Below are 19,648 nucleotides of genomic sequence, written 5' to 3' on the forward strand. Positions count from 1 at the left end.
AAGTTATAGGACTCTGGGTCTTACTTAAATCTTGTGTTTTAGCAGACCTCCTGACGCCACTCTGGTAGATTCAGGGGGCCATTGCCTGACAACTGCCAGAGGGTAATTGAAGTATAGGTTCCCCCTCTGCCCCTGTTGATACCTAGGGAATGGGCTTGATACTTCTTGGCAGGGGTACTCCCTAGCTGAGAGGAGGCGGAGATTCTCATTACAGCCAGATGAGTGTGAAAATCCAGGCTCCCTATGTGTCCTCTGAAGATAGAGGGCAAGGTGCTTACTACCACCCATAGGGTTGAGGTCTTAGCATTGAACTCAGCCTTCTCTGACACTCCCCAGGCAATGGAGCAGGCAGTGATGAGCACCTTGTTACAGCCTGGTGAGGGTGGAAGTCTAGGCTTCCCACTAGACCTTTGCTGGCAGGGGCGGTAATCGGTCTGTAATTTTTTCTGCAGTATTTGGCTGGAATAGAAGAGGAAATGTCTAAGCAGCTACTGTCTTGCTAAGCTGCCCCTTTCCTGGTATTCTGTCTAGAGAGAGCATGCTTTTTCTTTTCTGTCTTCTTTCTGTTTTTTTGTTTGTTTGGTTGTTTTGGTGTTTTGTTTGTTTGTTTGTTTGTTTGTTTTGTGGCCTGCTCTCATTGGTGTTTCTAGGTTCCAGTTTCTACAGTATCTAGTCTGGGATATGTGAGGCAAAAAGAAACTCCAGGGAACCCACCATTATGTCATTCCTCAAGTCTCAGGATCCTGGCTAGTCTGCCACTTCTTCTCCAATTTTCAGAGTCTTCTAATATGATTTTATACATAATTTTCAGGGCTTTTCATTATACTTAGTAAGAGGAATAGGAAAAAGTACATCTGCTCTATCTTCCCTGAAGTAGAAGTCTCTAAATGTAAATGTTCATGAAATTTAACATGACTACACCTACATAGCTATAATGGTTTTGATGAATCAAATGAAATATGAACTATACTTTCAAAGGTATGAGTGCATCAAAAAACCTAGATGGCAAAAGGAAAAAATAGCTTTCAGGAGGGAAAGCTGTATTCAAGGAAATGACCGAGAAATGTTTTATCTTGTGTAAAATATGTTTCCAGATTCAAGGAGAGAAGGTACTGGTCTTGAGTTTCTTAATGCTCATGCTAATTGATGGGAGGATTTGGCCACTTCTTGTCTTCAAAGGGAAAAGAAATCTGTATTTTATTTGAGGAGAGAAGTAGCCATACTGTTCCCCCTTTCTACTGAAACCTGTGGAAAATCTATCCCTGATGTTTGTGCCTCCTTAGCAAACGCCCCCAGTGGCCCCTGCCTTTTCTGGGATCCTGTTCTAAAGTGAGCTTCTGTTCCAGGTCGCCTGAACTGGTGGTCCACTGTGTGCACAAGCTGTAAACGGCTTCTTCCTTTGGCCACGACAGGGGATGGGAACTGCCTTTTACATGCCGCCTCACTGGGTAAGCTCTGCAGCACAGACAGAGGGTAGCCAGGCTCCAGGCCTGCGCAAGGAAAGACATATGCTATTGAAGGAAAGACATACGCTAAATAGAGTCACCCATGTCACTGTCATCTGGGAAAGTCCCCAGGAGATAGAGCTAACAATCCTGGCCCTTCTTGTCAAGTAGCTTGCAGTTGGTAGAGAGACAGAATACACATAAGAAAAGACCTGGCATGAGAGAAGGAGACCTTAAGCATAGCCACAGGGATGGGACTTAGAGACTATTGCCTGGTACAAATAAAAAGGACTTCCTGGAGGAGGTGGGATCTTTACTGAAACTTGAAGAACTTCAGAGACTAGAAGAGGACATTGCAGGCAGGGAGACCCCGCAGATAAAGCATAAAGGCAGGAATGGACAGGGTGTTTGGAGGTAGGGGTGAACAAGGTAAGGCTGGAGCAGGAAGTATTGGGAGCAGCGCATGAGGCTGAGTAAATGAGGATCCACTATGTTGACAGCAGTCAACAATTGGCCTGGACTAATGGAAACAGACGTAGGTACTGCCCAGATAAATCACAGGGGAGTCGGCATACTCAGAAGATACCACAGAGAGACCAGCAGCCTTGTCCAACAGAGACATGAGCTTCCCAATCACACACAGCCACACTACACAGAAATATTTGGATAATTGAGGATCATCATCCACTTTCTGGAACCTCAGTTATCCCTTTAGGCCCAGCGTTAGATGCACAAGGCCGAATCCATTTTGATAGGTGAGTCTGGGTTTGCACCAGGGACCATCAGGGCTGGTTGCTCCCTACCCGCTCTGGAAGATAGCGCCTCTCCAAAACACATGACCCTCACACAGGAATGCGGTCCTTGGTCAAACTCGCATCCCAACAGACGTGGCTTTAACTGGGTGCTGTGACCTACCTCAAGGGCCAGCCCCCAGACCACTCTCTCTTTGGACCTGCAGTGAGGCCTAATAAGCAAGAGGTAGGTGAGATAAGACTGTAATAGGCTTCAAGGGAAATACATCAGGGTTTTGGAAGGGTCCCAGAGGAGGATGGAGACCAAGAGGAAGGGAAACATTCCCCAGGCTTGACCTGCAGTGAGGAAAGGCAAGGCACCCACTTACCTGCTTCATCTCCATGTCATTGGAGCACACTCTGCTTGTTGGCATTGCAAAAGTACTCCACATTCACCATGGTGAGAAAATGAAAATCAGTGACCCCCACCCAGCGGCGGCCACTCTTAACAGTCTGGTGGTGTCATCGTCTTCCAATCTTTTGTCTATTCTTTAGGTGAAATGATGATCTTGCTGTGTTCACAGTCTTGAATCCAACATTTTCCCTTACGACTTGAGAATTTTCCCTGCTGTTATCCTTCAGACATATGATTTTCAGTAGTTGGGTCATATTTCATCATAGTGGTTAATATTAACTATTCCCCTATTATTGAGCATATTTTGCCTTGTTCTTTGTAAAACCTGGAGAAAGAATCTAAAAGAATAAATCTCTCATCTGTGTCTAACAGCAGCCTTATTGTGAAGTCTGGATCATGGAAATGCTTTTGTCCCTTGCATATCCAAGGATGCCCAGCCAGTTGAGCCTTTGAAAACATCAGTTCATGTTACTCTCCTTCTGAAAACTCTCCAGAGGCTCACAGCTCCCTTGAGATCCCCCTTTTCACTCTCCCTCTCCCCTCAATCCCACTCTAGCCATCTTTCCCTCTTGCCTTTTCTCAAGTACTGCCCCCTCCGGGTCTGTCCCTGGCCTTTCGCTGTGCTGGGACAGCAACTTGACTCCTTCCTCCACCCATTTGAGCCTTTGCTCCTATGTCTCCATTCATGCCACAGCAAATCTGCCTGCCTCACCTCTCCTCGTGGAGCTGCCACCCTCAACATCGTACACTCTGTGCCAACCTCATGGCTGCCTCACTTCCCACTTCCCCACAACATGCGCTCCATGAGATTTTAGGAACTTCATGTGTCCTAGTCACTGCCACGCATACTGCCAGCACCTAGAATGAGTGGGTGGATGGATGGATGGATGGATGGATGGATGGATGGATTCCCCTGTGCTTTCCCTTGTAGCCAGGGCTGCCCTTCTTTTGAGCGCTTCTCCCACGAGTTGGGGTTCTTGAACACATCTGAGCTGCCAAGAGCACATTCTCAGAGGTGGTTCATTTCCCTCTATATCCTCTCAGCACTTGACACAGGGTGAGACCCTCCCGCTGGGAAGCAGGCAGTCTCTCGTGGGCCTGGTGTGTGCAGTGGTGTCACTGACACTCTGCTTCTCAGGAAGCTGAGATGCCTCAGGGCTGGAGATGAGGGAAATGGCAGGCCCTGGAGAAGCCAGGATGCTAATGGCCTCCCTCGCCTGGAGCCCTCCATGAGGACACTGGACAGCCTGTCCCTGTCCCCTAGTCAGTCCCCCACCCAAATGTTAAGACTTGGATAATGACCCTTAGGTCCTCAAAGCAAACCAGCAACATTGAGAGTGGGTTGCCAAGGGCGCCGGAGAGGAAAAGCACTTGATTTTCACCCACTATTATTTTGCTAAGAACAGGATGTGCTGCTTCATTCACCTACTTGCCTTAATGGGAAGCCTCAGGAAGAAGGCTAGAGGGGAATTAACAGAACCGCTGAGTAAGGAGGCTGCTCTGCGTGCAGACAGGAGGCCCTCCCAGTGGGTCATGGTAGTTTGCATCACCTCTGGCTTGTCTTTTCCTCACGTCCTTTCTCTCCTGTGTTCTCCATGGCCTCCTGGCTCCAGGAATGTGGGGGTTTCACGACCGGGACCTGGTGTTACGGAAAGCTCTCTATACCATGATGAGGACGGGAGCCGAGAGGGAAGCCCTGAAGCGGAGGTGGAGGTGGCAGCAGACGCAGCAGAATAAGGAGGTTGGTATCCACTGGCATGGCCGGAGGCCGGGACCCAGGTCAGGTGCCGCCTCGGGCCATGGTCAAGTCCAGAGCATGGTCCCTAGACCCCAGACTGTCTTATGAGGGGAGGCAGAAACAGTCCCTGGGATCAGGAAAGTCTCCTGCTTTTAAGCCCATGAAGGAGGAGCCTGTTGAAATAGCAGAGTCCCGGCAGATAGCAACTATGCGTCCACTTGTGCTTCCTTAAGGCATGATTATGAAAGCTGCCTACCTTCATTCCCAAAAGCATCCTGGCTTGGCTGATGAATTATATATATGGCCGCCTGCTGTCAGGTGCAGCCCATGGCTCTAGCCCCTGTGTGTGAGGTCAGTCCAAAGGGATTCCCAATTGTCCCCAAGCATGGTAAACATGAGGACCTTGCTCTTCTAGAAGAATCTGCCTGCTTTCTGACTACAGTTGATCCATTATCCCTTTAAACTTTGTAATGGCCAGCCACAGTTAGGTGCATGCACAGGTTAATGCTCAGTCATCCCCAGCCCCTGAGAATGACCCTTGTTGGTGGGCAGATTCCCAACAGCTCTGGAATTAGAGCTTGGAGCTTTTGAAAATATAGTGTGCATAGCAAAGGTGGCCAAGAGGGTGCAGTTAGTGTAGTTGGTAGCTACCTATAGATGTGCCTGGCCTGGGTCCCAGTGAGGCTGGTCTGGGTTGGGAGGGTGAGAGGAGGAGGGCAGCGCAGCTGTGGCCCGCCCCCCTCTGAGCCAGTTCCCCTCTGCCAGTCAGGGCTGGTGTACACGGAGGAGGAGTGGGAGCGGGAGTGGACGGAGCTGCTGAAGCTGGCCTCCAGTGAGCCGCGCACACACTTCAGCAAGAACGGCGGCACAGGCGGGGGGTAAGTTCTGCCCCTGCTCTCCCCAGAAGTCCCCTCCAGCTCCAGGCCACCCAGGGCTACACACAGCATGGGTGGATGGCACGGGGGGAATGTGGGACCCTCATGCTGTGGAAGACAGAAAGATTCCAGCTTTCCAGCATTAGCTTCAAGACAAGGATGCACAGAAGGACTGTGGGTGATGGCTGGCCCCTGCCGGGTGCTGGTGGAAGGGTACGCAGCCCCCAAATGCACTATGCAGGCAGAGGTGAGCTCACATGAGCTGCCTCCAGGCCACTTTCCTTGAACGTTGTTATGCAGAGCAGGTGAGGTGTGCGCCCTCAGGGCACAGCTGGCCTCTGGAGGTCACACGAGATGGTGAGCGTTCCCACACATTGCCAGCACGCGGACCTGGCTCTGAAGTTTGGATTTTCTCCCCAACTAATTAATTCGTGGCTTCAAGAAGTCACCCTGAAAGCAGAAGCTCATTAAGCTAGCCTGCTGTTTCCCAGATGAGCTCCGTGGATATTATATGTGTTCCCAGCAAAAAGGCTCCACGTCTGTGCGTGTTTAGGACTAGCTTGTTCCTACAGAAACACCTTGGATGTTCTAGCGTGGAATGAAGAGTGCGGCCAGACCAACGGGGCAGCCATAGAGCCTTGATCATGGCTTATTCTTCAGTTCGTATTCTCTGGAACCTGAAAGCAAAGGTGTTGCTCCTAGAAAAGGTCTCAGCCAAACATGAGAAAGTGTGAGCAGTAACACCAGGGAGACCCACGGAAGGAGGATTGCATGCAGCTCCAGGCTGCCCTCAGGCTCATGGGCCCTGCAGCAGGTACCTGGGTCCTCATCCACCCACCAAGGCAGGGCCTAGTGCCTCATGGGTCAGCTCTCCCTGGAGGCCCTGGCTGGAAAAGAGGCTCCCACAGAGCTGCAGCAGCAGCGGTGGCGTCTGAGACCATGTTTACAGATGAGATCGTTAGAAACCCACATACGCTGGCACAGCCTTCCTCCATGTTTTAAGGCTATGGTATCTCTGTACCAACAGCCTGTCTTGGTAGGACATTTGAGGACAAGCATTCTGAAGTCTCGGTCAACTGTAAAACTGCTCTTCCTCTGCACGCCTCCCAGGTCCTGCCTGTGATGAGTCTTAAGCATTCCTCCACATCGTTTTCACAGTTGCCTCTCTCCCTCCTGCCACAGGGCAGATGCCTGATACATGCTGGCAGACTGGATCCAGTCCAGGTGTCTCTGCCAGGGACAGGGAGGAGTGGGGAAAGACAGCAGCAATGATTACAGTAATCACAGGTGATCATCACATACACGTCTCCTGAGTACCCCCATCCAGGAGGAGCTTCCCCCAAGGTCCCATGGCTGGTGAGCCCATCTGACTCCTAAGGCCACAGCCTGGTCCCCTGCTGCCTGCTCCCTGGGGCCCGAGGGATTCAGATGCTAATGGGGACATAGGGGCCACTTGGTGTCTGTCCCTATCTCCCACAGAGTCTGAGTGATCAACTGTAATCTAACAAAAGGATTAGGTCCCTTTAGGAATATCCAAAATGGCCCGGACATTGTCCCATTTAGTAGGATAGCCTGGTCCCCTCCTCCTGGAAGCCACAGTTCTGGTTGCCACATCACAAAAGAGAAGGAAGAACTCGGGGAATGGCCAGAGAGGGGAAACTAAACAACCAAGGGTGGATGGGAGTGACCCCAACAGAAAAGAATGGAGAGGTGAGGCGGGAAGGTATGGGTGGTGTTGGGGAAACAGAAGGAAGAAGGTGAGCACGGGTTGTGTAGGGTGGAGTGGGGTCAGGGAGACCATAAGAGGGACCCGTGCTAGGTCCTCTATCTCCTCCTTTCAAACCCCATCTCACAGGCCTCCAGTACGCCTTCCACAGATTGGAAAACCGAGCCTCAATGGGATTAGACAACTGTTCCAAGACCACAAAAATGATAAATGGAGGAGCCAAAAAGTCAAAATGTGGTCTGATCATTGTAGAGCCTCTTTTGACCAGGCTCCACAGCCCTAACGAAATCCCTCAAATACAGCAGAGTCTGTAGAACCTCAGGCAACACATCAGCCTGCAAATGAAACCACCACTCTGGGCTTCAGATGGTGATGGGAGTGAGGACGCAGCCACCTGGTCCCCACAAAAGCATTGATGCTCAGGTCGGAATCCTGTGCCAATGATGCAGGAGGCACTTCTAGGGTTTCAGCAACAGGTGTTTCCAGTGGAGAAAGAAAAAGGAAAAACAAACAAACAAACAAAAAAAACACCTCAGAAGAGGACAGAACACATGCAATAGGAATCTATCTAACAGAGTTGCTTCTGTAGCCAGATGCCTCCTTGGGTTACCTGGAACCTTTGCATGGCCAGTCAAGGAGGGAGGCCTATGGAACCAGGCATAAAATGCACATTTTCCTGGGAATAGGGAGTTTTGGCTGAGTCCCATGGACTGGGGTGATGGGCAGAGAGCGCCTCAGCAAGGCACCGTGCAGCTGTGCAGGACTCGCCAACAGGGTGCTCTAGAGTGGCCAACTGCTCCAAGAATTCACTTGGGGTTCAGAGTCCATAGAGAGGCCTGTGTGTCCAAGCACAGTGTGCTCTGCCTTTTGCCTGTGTCCTCTCTCCCCATGTTGAGCTGAGAGGTGTGGGGCATCATCTGTGGGGCTTGAGAGCGCAGAGACGAGTTTCTGACGCCTGACTGAAGGGCCTGAAGGCAGAAACTGGCAAGCTCAGGGTTCACGGGGCTGTGGCAGGCTGTGCAGGCCAGGACACGGGGCTGTAGGGGATGTAAGGCCAGGATGCTGCGAGCTGCCCGAGGGCCAGGCATGGATTCAGGGAGGAGGCCCCAAGCAGGCTGGCTTCAGGACTCACCTACGGTGGGGACCACACAGAAGGCCAGCCCCTGAGGCCAGGGCTGAGGGTGGACACAAGCAGTCAGTGAGAGGAGTCACCACCGCAACCCAGGGGCCTGAGGACACAGCCCCTCAACTGGCAGAGAGCTCTGAAGACCCACAAAAGCACTTCCTCAGACAGCAGGCCAGAACTGGGACCTCCAGCGAGCCCAGCGGGCCCTGAAGGAAGACAGCAAGAAGGACTTTGCCACTCTCCTGCCCCTCCTCTCTGCCTGTGCTAGCCCCACAGGGGACACAGACGGCAGCCAGAGAAGGGGAGGAGGCAAAGGGTGAAACAGAGAAGCCAGCTGGCAGCTAACCCAATCTTTCAGGAGGCTCAAACTTGGGGCTGATAGCCCCCTGCACAGGAAAGTGACCGGAAGAACCACACAAAATTTCCAGGGTGCCACCCGCGAATAGGAAAGAGCAAGTTAAGGGAGAGTTTGCAGGCATGATGGCGAGAAGAACTAAAGTGGCCTTCTTCGTCCCAGCTTGGGTTTCCCAGAACCTGTTCCCCACGGATGAGGGTAAAGGGGTGCAGTGCGGGCCCTGCATCCTGCTCTGGGAGCCCCTGCTATGGAGGCAGATGGGGCAGTCTCTGTTCTATTGGTCCTTGACACAGATGATGGCCTGGAGTCATTTTTAAACCTGTTACTTTCCCAGAAAGCGACTATGTCACTTATCTGAAGAGGTCAGAAGGGACCAGAGACCAGGTGTGGGCGTGAGCTAGACCCGCTTCCTCTCACTGTGCCTCCCAGGACTCAGTGGCCAGGCCCTGGCCACGTGGGAGAACCAGGCCTTCCCTAGGGCTTGGGGAGGGGTTAGTGAGATCAGATGGGAATTTGAACAGTGTCACCTACTGAGTCCATGTTATGCGTCAGGCAGTCCCATGAGCTGTCATTATCATCACCAATCACAGATAAGGAGGCTGAGATTCAGAGAATTAGATAATGTATTAGTCAGGGTTCTCCAGAGAAACAGAACCAATAAAAGATATATATAAAGAGATCTAATGTAGGTATTGGCTCACGTGATTATGGTGTCTAAGAATTCCCACGACCTGGCATGTGCCAGCTGGAGACCCAGGAAAGCCAGTGGTGTAGTGCAAAGACCCAAGAGCTGGAGAACTGATGGTGTGGGTCCAGTCTGAATCTGAAGACCTGAGAACCAGGAGTGCCAAGGGCAGAAAGTCCATGTCCCAGCTCAAACAGGTTTGGTTATTCTGTCGTCCTCCACTGTTTTGTTCCCATCCGTGAATAGATCAGATGAGCCCCACCCACACTGGTGAAAGCCATCTGCTTTCTGCTCTCCAGCAATTCAAACGCTAATCTCATCCAAAACACCCTCGCAGACACACGCAGAAATAACGTTTAACCAGCTATCTAACCATCACAGGTTAGCTTCCAGTGTCCCACAGGCTGAAAGGTACAAAGCCAGAACCTGAACTTAGAACCGACCAAAACACCTAAGCCCACACTCTTGACAGATGCAGACCAGGCATGAGGAGTAGGAATCAACAACTTATCTTGACTATGGTGAAAATAATCATTTTTGTTCTTTAAACTTTTTAAAGAACTACTTATTTGTTTTCTGTTTTATGAGAAGGGTTAAGTGGAAGCTGAGAGGCCAGTTGGATGGACAAAGAGGAAGGGAGAGCAGAGCAAGGGGGGCCTTTGGGGGACCCTCTGGCAGCCCCCGGGGCATCTTCTGTCTAGGTCCTTACTTTTCTCACATGCTAAGCTCTCTGCTTTCTCTTTGTAGTTGAGTTTCTGAAATTTCACTGACAACGTGTTTGCTGCATTTCTTTTTATTAGCCTTTTTCTGAAGTAGTTAGAATCCCAAGTGATTTCCTAGAACACAGTCTGAGAGTTGTCAATTTCGGTCAATCTTCTGAGGAAAAGCAAGAGGCATTTTTTTCCTGGGAGATGCCCACACCACAGCCTGGTGCTCCCAGGCCATGGGTTGGCCTTGTGCAGGAAAGGAGGCATTCTTATGTGTATTCCTGAAGGTTCCATGACTTCCACCAGCAGACCAAGCAGAAAGAGCATCTGCTAACGAACGTAAGGTGTCCTCACTTTGCAGATGTGGGACCCGGCTCAAATTTTTAAAGACATTTCTCATTGAAAATAAGACCAAAGTTGACTCTATCTAGGGATGGTCCTCAAGTAGGAGCCTTTCCTGATCTTCCTGTCTAAAGAATCCACCTTTTATCACTGTACTGATAGTTTCTTTTTTATTATTTTATTATTTATTTAAATATGTTTAGGGGATACAAGCGCAGGTTTCTTACATGCAAATATCGCATTGTGGAAAAGTCTGGGCTTTTAGCGTACCCATTACCCAAGTAGTGAGCATTGTACTCAATAGGTAATTTGTCAGTCCTCACTCCCTCGAACCCTCCGGCCTGTCATAGCCCCCAGTGTCTATTATTCCACTCTGCCTGTCCATTTGTACACATTGTTTAGCCCCCAGCTATAAGTGAGAACAGGCGGTATTTGACTTTCTGTTTCTGAGTTATATCACTGAGGATAATGGCCTCCATATCCATCCATGTTGCTGCAAAAGACAGGATTCCATTCTTTTTTACGGCTGAGTCATATTCCATGGTATGTATACACACCACATTTTCTTTATCTAATCCTACATTGATGGACACTTAGGTGGTTTCTATCTCTTTGCCATTGTGAATAGTGTTACAGTAAACACGCAGGTATCTTTTTGATATAATGATTCATTTCCCTTTGGGTATATACCTAGTAGTGGGATTGCTGGATTGAGTGGTAGTTCTGTTTTTAGTTCTTCGAGAAATCTCCACACTGTTTTCCATAAAGGTTGTATGAATGTACGTTCCTACCAACAGTATGTGTTCCCTTTTCATCATATTCTCACCAACGTCTATTTTTGTTTTTGTTACATTTGCTTTTGAGGACTTGGTCATAAATTATTTGCCTAGGCCAGTGTCCAAAAGAGTTTTACATAGGTTTCCTTGTAGAATGTTTATAGTTTCAGGTCTTACATTTAGGTCTTTAATCAATCTTGAGTTAATTTTTGTATATGGTGAGAAGCGTGGGTCCAATCTCATTCTTCTGCATATGGCTATGCAATTTTCCCAGCACTAAATGAATAGTGTTATTTCCCCAGTATATATTTTTGTTGGTGTTGTTGAAGATCAGTTGGTTGTAAGTATGTGGCTTCATTTATAGGTTATATATTCTGTTCCGTTGATCTATGTGTCTGTTTTTGTGCCAATACCATACTGTTTTGTTTACTATAACCTTGTAGTACAATTTGAAATTAGATAATGTTATGCCTTCAGCTTTGTTCTTTTTTCTTAGGATTCCTTTGGCTAGTCAGGCTCCTTTTTAGTTCCACATGAAATTTATTGTTTTTTCTAATCCTGTGAAAAATGACATTGGTAACTTGATAGGGATTGTATTGAATCTCTAGATTATTGTAACAATATAATCATTTTAATGATGTTAATTCTAATCCATGAGCATAGGATATTTTTCCATTCATTTGTGTCATCTATAATTTTTTTCTTCAGTGTTCTGTAGTCCTCCTTACAGAGATCTTTCACCTCCCTGGTTAAATATATTCCTCGATATTTTTGTAGCTAATATAAATGGGATTGCCTTCTTGATTTAGTCCTCAGCTAGATTGTTACTGGTATATAGAAATGCTACTGCTTTCAGTATGTTAATGTTGTATCCTGAAACTTTACTAAACTCGTGTATCAAATATAAGAGGTTTTTGGTAGAGTCTTTATGGTTTTCTAATTATAAAATCATATCATCAGCAAACAGGGATGATTTGACTTCTTCTTTTCCACTTTGGATGCCTTTTGTTTGTTTTTCTCTTGCCTGACTGCTCTGTGGGGACTTCCAGCACTATGTTGAATAATGGTGAAAGTGGGCGTCCTCATCTTGTTCCAGTCCTTAGAGGAAAAGCTTTCAACTTTTCCCCATTAAGTATGCTGTTAGCTGTGGGTTTGTCATATATGGCCTTTATTATGTTGAGGTGTGTTCCTTCTATGCCTAGTTTGTTGAGGATTTTCATCATGAAGTGATGCTGAATTGTATTGAATGCAAAAATCCTTGACAAAATACTAGCAAATCAAATCCAACAGGACATCAAGAAGATAATATACCATATCAGGTGGTATTTATCCCAGGGATGCAAGGATGATTCAACATACACAAATCAATGAATGTGATATATCACATAAACAGAATTAAGAACAAAAACCATATGATCATCTCGATAGATGCAGAAAAATAACTGATGATTTCTTATTTGATCATCTGTTCGTATCTCTTTCTACCTAAACCTGCATTCATGGGCACACATGGGCAAGCGTGAGCATGCTGAGCACAGTGCTAGACCTGTAGTTGATGATCAGTAACTATTTGTCACCTGGTTGACCTCAGCTTATTGATTCTAAGGAATAAGATAAGCCGTGTTCCTCAAGCCACACTGGCCACTGCTAGAAGCATCTTTCAGAGCCTAAGATCCATTCAGTCCCTTCAGAGCACTGGGAGGCCCCCGTCCTTCCATCCCAGCTTCCCAGGCCATAGCTCTTAGCAGAGCCCCTGCTAGACTGTACTGTGTCGTTGGAGAGTCTTTTGTAAAAGGTGCCTGTCTGGGCAGGCACAGCCCTTGACCAAGGGCAAAGGCCCATAGCAGGACATAGGCTGGGTTCAGCCCCTTGAGCCTCCTCAGACTGGCTCTGCTGGGCCCTACCTGAGAGAGGAGTTGAGGCACACCACTCAGAAATGCTGCGCATGAGATCTGTGCATGAGGAGAACCTTGCACCTGTGAAAAGGAGTGAGGACTGTCCCCACATACTGTGCTGTGGGTGTCTCAGGATGCATCAGGAGGAGGAAAAGGCAATGGTTGGAATAGCGAGTATAAACTCCTACCTAGAGGTGGGAGGATGTGTGCATACAGTTTATGCGCATTTACTCACATTCATACATGTGCACACATGTGCACTTACATTTTTTTTTTTAGATGGAGTCTTGCTCTGTCACCCAAGCTAGAGTGCGGTGGCGCGATCTTGGCTCACTGCAACCTCCACCTCCCGGGTTCAAGCGATTCTCCTGCCTTAGCCTCCTGAGTAGCTGGGACTACAGGTGCACACCACCATGCCTGGCTAATTTTTGTATTTTTAGTAGAGACGGGGTTTCACCATGTTGGCCAGGATGGTCTCAATCTCCTGACCTCATGATCTGCCCGTCTCAGCCTCCCAAAGTGCTGGGATTACAAGCGTGAGCCACCACCGCGCCTGGCTAATTTTTGTATTTTTGGTAGAGATGGGGTTTCACCATGTTGGCCAGGATGGTCTCGATCTCCTGACCTCGTAATCTGCACGCCTCAGCCTCCCAACGTGCTGGGATTACAGGCATGAGCCACCGCGCCCAGCCTTACACTTACCTTTTTTTATGGAAGGTACACCAAAAAGCAACACCTATGTCCCCATAGGTGAGGTGACTGCAATTTATCATCCAACCTGGTTCATTTGGGGAAAGGAAAGTGGGCACTAACCACTTGGGATGTGTGCACAGGACTTTCCCAAGCAAAACAGGAGGTATGGACGCCCCATCTGGAGGAGGGGATGTGGGGAGGGACCTGGGAGGCTTCATCCAGGCTCTCTGTCTGGGTGGCTGGGTGACTGCTTATTAACAAGCCCCAGACTGGCTTCCTTGTCCATGACATGGGCTCTTGCCAAGGATGGTCTCCAAGGATGGTGCCTACAGTTTAAGCCAGGGTGCCCCCAAACTGTTCCCTGGGGCCTGAGATACCATCTGGACCTTGCTCCATGACCTTTGCTTCTTGGTCCTGCCAGGAGGGACTCCTCAGCCTGGCCTCTGCCTACCCCCATCTTTCTCAGGGTGTTTTCATTGGATAGATGGTATATCCCTAACCCTGGAAATTCTCCCTCCTCAAGTACCCACTGGAGAAGCGGGTGTGGGTGCCCTGGAGAACCCAGTGTGTGGCGCCCAAAGCATGTTAGGAAGTTCTCAGGGCATGCACATCTTGGAGGATGAAGTCATTATATTGCATGCCAGTCTTCTTTGCAGTAAGCACTGATTATTAAGCATTTTAGGAATTGTTATGTCTTTGCCCAGTGACCAGATTCTCCCCACAATCCCAGATCTCGCATTTGCTCAGCAAACTCACAAGAAGACATGAAGTCTTAGGGCTAAAAGTGGGAGTGAATTTTCAGAATTGGCTTTTCTGAGCTGATTTCTACCAATGGGCTCTGGTCACAGAGTGCAGGTCACAGTTCCAAACTCTCGTCCCAGATAAGATCTTGTTTGCCCCTCCATTTTAGAGCCCCCAGCTAAACTGGAGTTCCAGTACCAGAGCAGCTAGCAAACCTGCAATAAGGAGAAATGAAAAGGGGCCTGGACATGGGCGTTTACAGTGTGCCTTTCACGGGATACTTCTCTTACCTGGCAGGTGTCCTAACACCTGGTTGCCCAACCCATGACCAGGGGGTCCCTCACATGGGAAGCTTGTTTGTACTGGCAGATGGCTTTGTGGCTCCTGTCTGGCCTGTGTCTATTTTTTTCTTACCTGATCATCGCTCTGTGGCTGGGACCAACCTTGTGTTCTCCTTGGCGTCTGGTGAAAACATGGCCTGGGGTAGCCTCTGCTTCTTCCAATGGAAGGTGCAAATTCAATCCACTGCCACAATGAGAAAGGAGTTCAAAGATTTTTACTTATAGATCCTGGGCATGGAGGCCATCATGAGTTGGGAGGGCAGTGCTCCATCCCAGGGCCACATGAGGTAGGGATTAAGAGTCAGGCAGAGAGATCCAACTAGAAACATATATAGGGGAATAGGATGTGGGTCACTTTAAGTTCATGGGCAAATGCCTTAATGGTCCATTTAAAGGAAGTGGTAGGAAAGCGGAAAGCCCAGTCTCCTAGGCAGGGAGATACCTCTAAGTTCTTATCTCTGGCCACCAGCTTGGGTCATTGGGTGTGGTGGTCTACTTCCAATGCCCAGGCAGCAACCTCTGCTGTTTCGTTTCTGTTACACCCTCTATACCCTCAGGAGCCTGAGGAGCCAAGCCAATGCTCTCTGGCTGCCTTCAACACTGAGGCTCCTGGTATAGAACCAGAACCCTCCCTAAGTCTTGGACAAGGAGCCAGAAGCAAGGAGGAAAGGGCATTATGATTTTCAAGCTGCACCAGCTGGAGCTGGGATCCTCTCTGCTACCCCCTGGGTCACTGAGCAGGTTTCAGTTGCCCACGTGGCTCCCATGCTCAACACTAAAACTGGAATGGAGAAAGGATGCTCTGCTGCAGCTGTCCTCCATCACCTCCCAACTGGGCCCGCCATCCTATCACTGCTGCTGAAGTAAAATGGCCCTGCCTTAAGTTAGCCATGAAAAGAATGCCATGCCAGTACAATGGTGCCTGATACTTAGCCTTTGCACTGTTGTTACCATGGAGGCCCTCCTGCATAGCTACTCAAATACCAGGTGTTCTGCCAGGAGGCTCCATGCTGGGCATGGCCCAACTCCATGCCTTGGCCCTAGCACAGATCTTGAAGGATGGGTAGATGAATGGACAGACAAGTAGGTGATTGGGTAGACAGATGGTAGAACAGAAGAATGGAAGGATGAGTATGTGGATGGATGGATGGATGGATGGATGGATGGATGGATGGATGGACATGTGGGTGGATGGAGAGGTGGACAGGTGGGTGGGTGGGTGGGTGGACAGGTGGGTGGCTGGGTGGACAAGTGTATGGGTGGGTGGACGGCATGGATGGATGGATGGTTGGATGGATGGATGGATAGATGGATGGACAATTGGATGGGTGGATAAATATATGGATGGATGAAGAGAGGGAGGGAAGGAAGAGAGATGGGTGGGTGGGTAGGTGGGTAGATGGAAGGATGAATGGGTGGATAGATAGGTAGGCAGAAGGATGGATAGATGGGTAGATGTTACATGAAGGCAGAGTTCCCTGAGGGCCTCTGCAGTGCCTTTCACAGCACCAGCATATAGTAAGTGTTCAATGAATATTTATTGGTTTTTTGGTTGGAGACCCTGCTTTAAGTTTTGCATGAGAAGAATGCTGTGCCAGTACAAAGGTGCCTAATACTGAGCCTTCACACTGTTGTTACCATGGGGGTCCTTCTGTGTAGCTGCTCAGATCCCAGAGTGTTCTGCCAGTAAGTGAAGATGGGACTCAGAGTCCAGGGCTGAGAGGGCTACCATTCATCTTGCTTTGCCCACTTCTCAGCATTAGTATCTGACTCACGAGCAGCTCCTCTCATTCCAGCACTGCCCCCTCCATTCCTTGAATTAGGGAAGGAACAGTGCTGCACATTTCTAGTTGGGGTATTTCTCTCTCCAAGTATGCAGATTGTAACTCCATGTTCTCTCCTCCTGTGCTGTTCATTATCTTGTTCAACCATTTCACTTGCTGGCACTCGGCGCATACTGGGTGACAGGGACAAACAAGCAACTTCCAAAAGCACTTGACCCCCCAGGCACCACAGCTTGGCTTTCAGGGGTGGCTGGGCAGGCGAATCACCTGCGATGTTTCAAAATGCACACCCAGGAGCACTGCGTTTAGACCTGGCATAAAATATATGTGTGTGTCTGTTTGAATATGTGTTCATGTCAATACATATTTAAAACATTCCTTTTCTACTTTCCTTTCCTTCCTTGCTTAAAAAGTAAGTTCAAAAGCCATTAGGTGGGGCAAAGCAAGGTGGCATCTGGAGTGGGTGGGGGATGGGAGGACACCAGGGGCCAGAGCGAGATGTCAGCCAAACAGGTGAAAGGGGTCACCTTGGGGAGGGGGAGCAGAGGCGGGAGATGGCTGACATATGGGAAGATGGCTGACATAAGGAAATGCTTTAGAATGAATACAAACAAGTTTTCTCACAGTAAGTGAAGAAAGTTGCAAGTAGAATTAACTTTGTGGGGTTGGATTGGAATTGGGATATCAGTGAACTCAAGGTTTTCTATAAATATTGAGAGGGAGAGAAAGATGAAAATAAACATGCAAATCTGTATCCATGTGTGAGTGTGAACTTGAACCACATTTTTGCACCAGGAAGCAAGAAAGCGCTCTAAGAAATGAAGGAAGCTGGGCACGGTGGCTTACACCTGTAATCCCAACACTTTGGGAGGCTGTGACCGAAGGACGACTTGTGCACAGAAGTTCAAGACCAGCCTTCGCAACATAGTGAGACCCCTGTCTCTACAAAAATGAAAAAAGTTTTCTGGGCATAGTAGTGTCCTGTGGTCCCAGCTACTTGGGAGGTCAAAATGGGAAGCTCACTTGACCCCAGGAATTCGAGGCTGCAGTGAGCTATGATCTCACCACTGCACTCCAGCCTGGGCAACAGAGTGAGACCCTGTTTCAAAAAAAAAAAAAGAGAGAGAAAAAAGAAATGATGATGATATCACAGGACACAGATCCAGCTTTAGAAAAGCCACACTGACCACATCAAGGAGTATCTGAGCATCCACATAATCACACTAATGGATTATAACCCATTGACTAAAATGGAAAACCAGAAATCCACAGTGATACCAATAAACATATAAAGGTCTGGTGAGGAATGGAGTGTTTGCATAGGTTCAAGTTCCTCCCCACAAAATGCTTGTTAATTTCAAAGGAAAAATTAGTAGCTCTGCAGGGGCAAGGCCTGGGAGATGACCTTAAGGAGTGGTCCAGGTCAACCTCACCAGTGATGGGACAACCTCACCAGTGATGGGACAATTTGCAGTTCACACAACCTGACAAGATGTCACGAGAAGGACTCAGCTTGACCCAATCCAATCTAACCATGATGAACTAGAGAAAGCCTTATGAAGGACATTCTACAAAATACCCAGCCTGCAGTCTTCAAAAGTGTCAGGCCGTGGAAGTCAAGGATATCCTGAGAAATGTTCCAGGTGAAGGAGACTAAGGAGACGCCACCGCTGAATGCTGCACGTGATCCTGAGCAGGAACCTTTGTTCTGAAAGGCATTACTGGGGAGCAACTGGCACACATGTGGGGTCTGGTGATTGCATGTAACCGGGTGAATTCCTGATGTCACTGGCTGTGTGGTGGTTGTGTAGGAGGATGTTCTGTTCATAGAAAATGAGCAAGAACTTTCCAGGCTGATGAGGCACCAGGTTGGCTGTTTATTTTCAAATGGTTCAGGGAAACAAAAGCTCTTTTTACCATACGTGTGCAACTATTTTGTGAGGTTTCTATTGCTGCCAATTTTTTGAACTGTTAAGATAAATTGGGTTGGATGTGGTGGCTCAAGCCTGTAATCCCAGCACTTTGGGAGGCCAAGGCTGGTGGATCACTTGAGGCCAGGAGTTTGAGACCAGCCTGGCCAACATGGTGAGACCCCATCTCTACTAAAAATACAAAAATATTTAGCTGGGCATGGTGGCAAATGCTGGTAAAAGACTAAGCTCCACTCCTGCCAGGGGAAGGGGAAAAATAAAGCAAAAACACCAAGCATGATGCCAGCCAGCCAGGCACACCAAAACTTAAGTCCCTCTCCCCAGCCCAGCTCTATGTGAAAAAGAGGGCGGGGACTGGCGCAGGAAGAAAAGCCCACAAGATGAAAGGACCTAATTCTTACAACTAACGACAGGTGTCTGCCAAGCCTCTGGACCAGTGACGGCCCTGGGCCAGGACTGCAGCCGGCCCGGGGCCAACACTACAGCCACGCAAAGGCCACCCAGCCCAAAAAACTAAGTGTATAAAAAATAAATAATAAATAAATCGGGGAAAAAAAAAAACAGGAGAAACAGATGACAGCGCATACACGGGGCGGGCCCGTGCCTTGCCTAGCCTGCGCTGCAGGAGCCGCAGAGCGGGAAAAAAAAGGAAACAAAAAAAGGACAGAGAGAGCAAGAAAAATAAAGTGCAAATTAAAGAAAAGGAAAATAAAGTGCAAATAAGAAAAAAAATAGGAGAAAAAAGTAAGTAAAAAAAAAACTAGAAAAGACAAAAAGAAAGACACAGGGTAAAACTAGGAAAAGAAATAATGTAAAAGAAAGGCAGAAAGTTAAAACATGTTAAAAATTGTCTGTAAAAGTTATAAAAAAGTTTATGCAAAAATATTATATAATTTAAAAGCAATTAGGCCTCCTAAATGTAAAACTATTTAAAAAACAGTTTATGTACAAAATATGTAAAAAAAAAACTTTTAATAAAATTACAAAAAGACATAAAAATATGCATTTTTACCTACATTAAAAGGTTAAAAAAAATTGTTTTAAAAGTTTAAACAAATCCGGGCTTGGTAACTCATGCCTGTAATTTTAGCACTTTGGGAGGCCAAGGCTGGAGGATCAAAAGGTCAAGAGATTGAGACCATCCTGGCTAACATGGTGAAACCCCGTCTCCACTAAAAATACAAACAAATTAGCCAGGCATGGTGGCGGGCACCTGTAGTCCCAGCTACTCGGGAGGCTGAGGCAGGAGAATGGTGTGAACCCGGGAGGCGGAGCTTGCAGTGAGCCGAGATCGCGGCTCTGCACTCCAGCCTGGGCGGCAGAGCAGGACTCCATCTCAAAA

General features: G+C 48.2%; 2 protein-coding genes across 3 annotated transcripts in view; one reads left to right on the plus strand and one right to left on the minus strand.

Moving 5' to 3' along the window:
* The window catches only part of CHRNA7 (cholinergic receptor nicotinic alpha 7 subunit), an 880,272-nt gene that overhangs the window by 620,609 nt on the left and 240,015 nt on the right, over positions 1-19,648 (minus strand). The window lies entirely within an intron of this gene.
* The window catches only part of OTUD7A (OTU deubiquitinase 7A), a 370,474-nt gene that overhangs the window by 321,791 nt on the left and 29,035 nt on the right, over positions 1-19,648 (plus strand). For both annotated transcript variants that reach the window (XM_050795833.1, XM_050795834.1), the window contains 3 exons: positions 1,347-1,448; positions 4,205-4,332; positions 5,095-5,207. In XM_050795833.1, coding sequence (XP_050651790.1) covers positions 1,347-1,448; positions 4,205-4,332; positions 5,095-5,207 — 343 coding nt within the window. The remainder of the gene's footprint in view (positions 1-1,346; positions 1,449-4,204; positions 4,333-5,094; positions 5,208-19,648) is intronic.

The sequence above is a fragment of the Macaca thibetana genome, chromosome 7 (assembly GCF_024542745.1).
Source record: "Macaca thibetana thibetana isolate TM-01 chromosome 7, ASM2454274v1, whole genome shotgun sequence".
In the NCBI taxonomy this organism is placed as follows: domain Eukaryota; kingdom Metazoa; phylum Chordata; class Mammalia; order Primates; family Cercopithecidae; genus Macaca; species Macaca thibetana.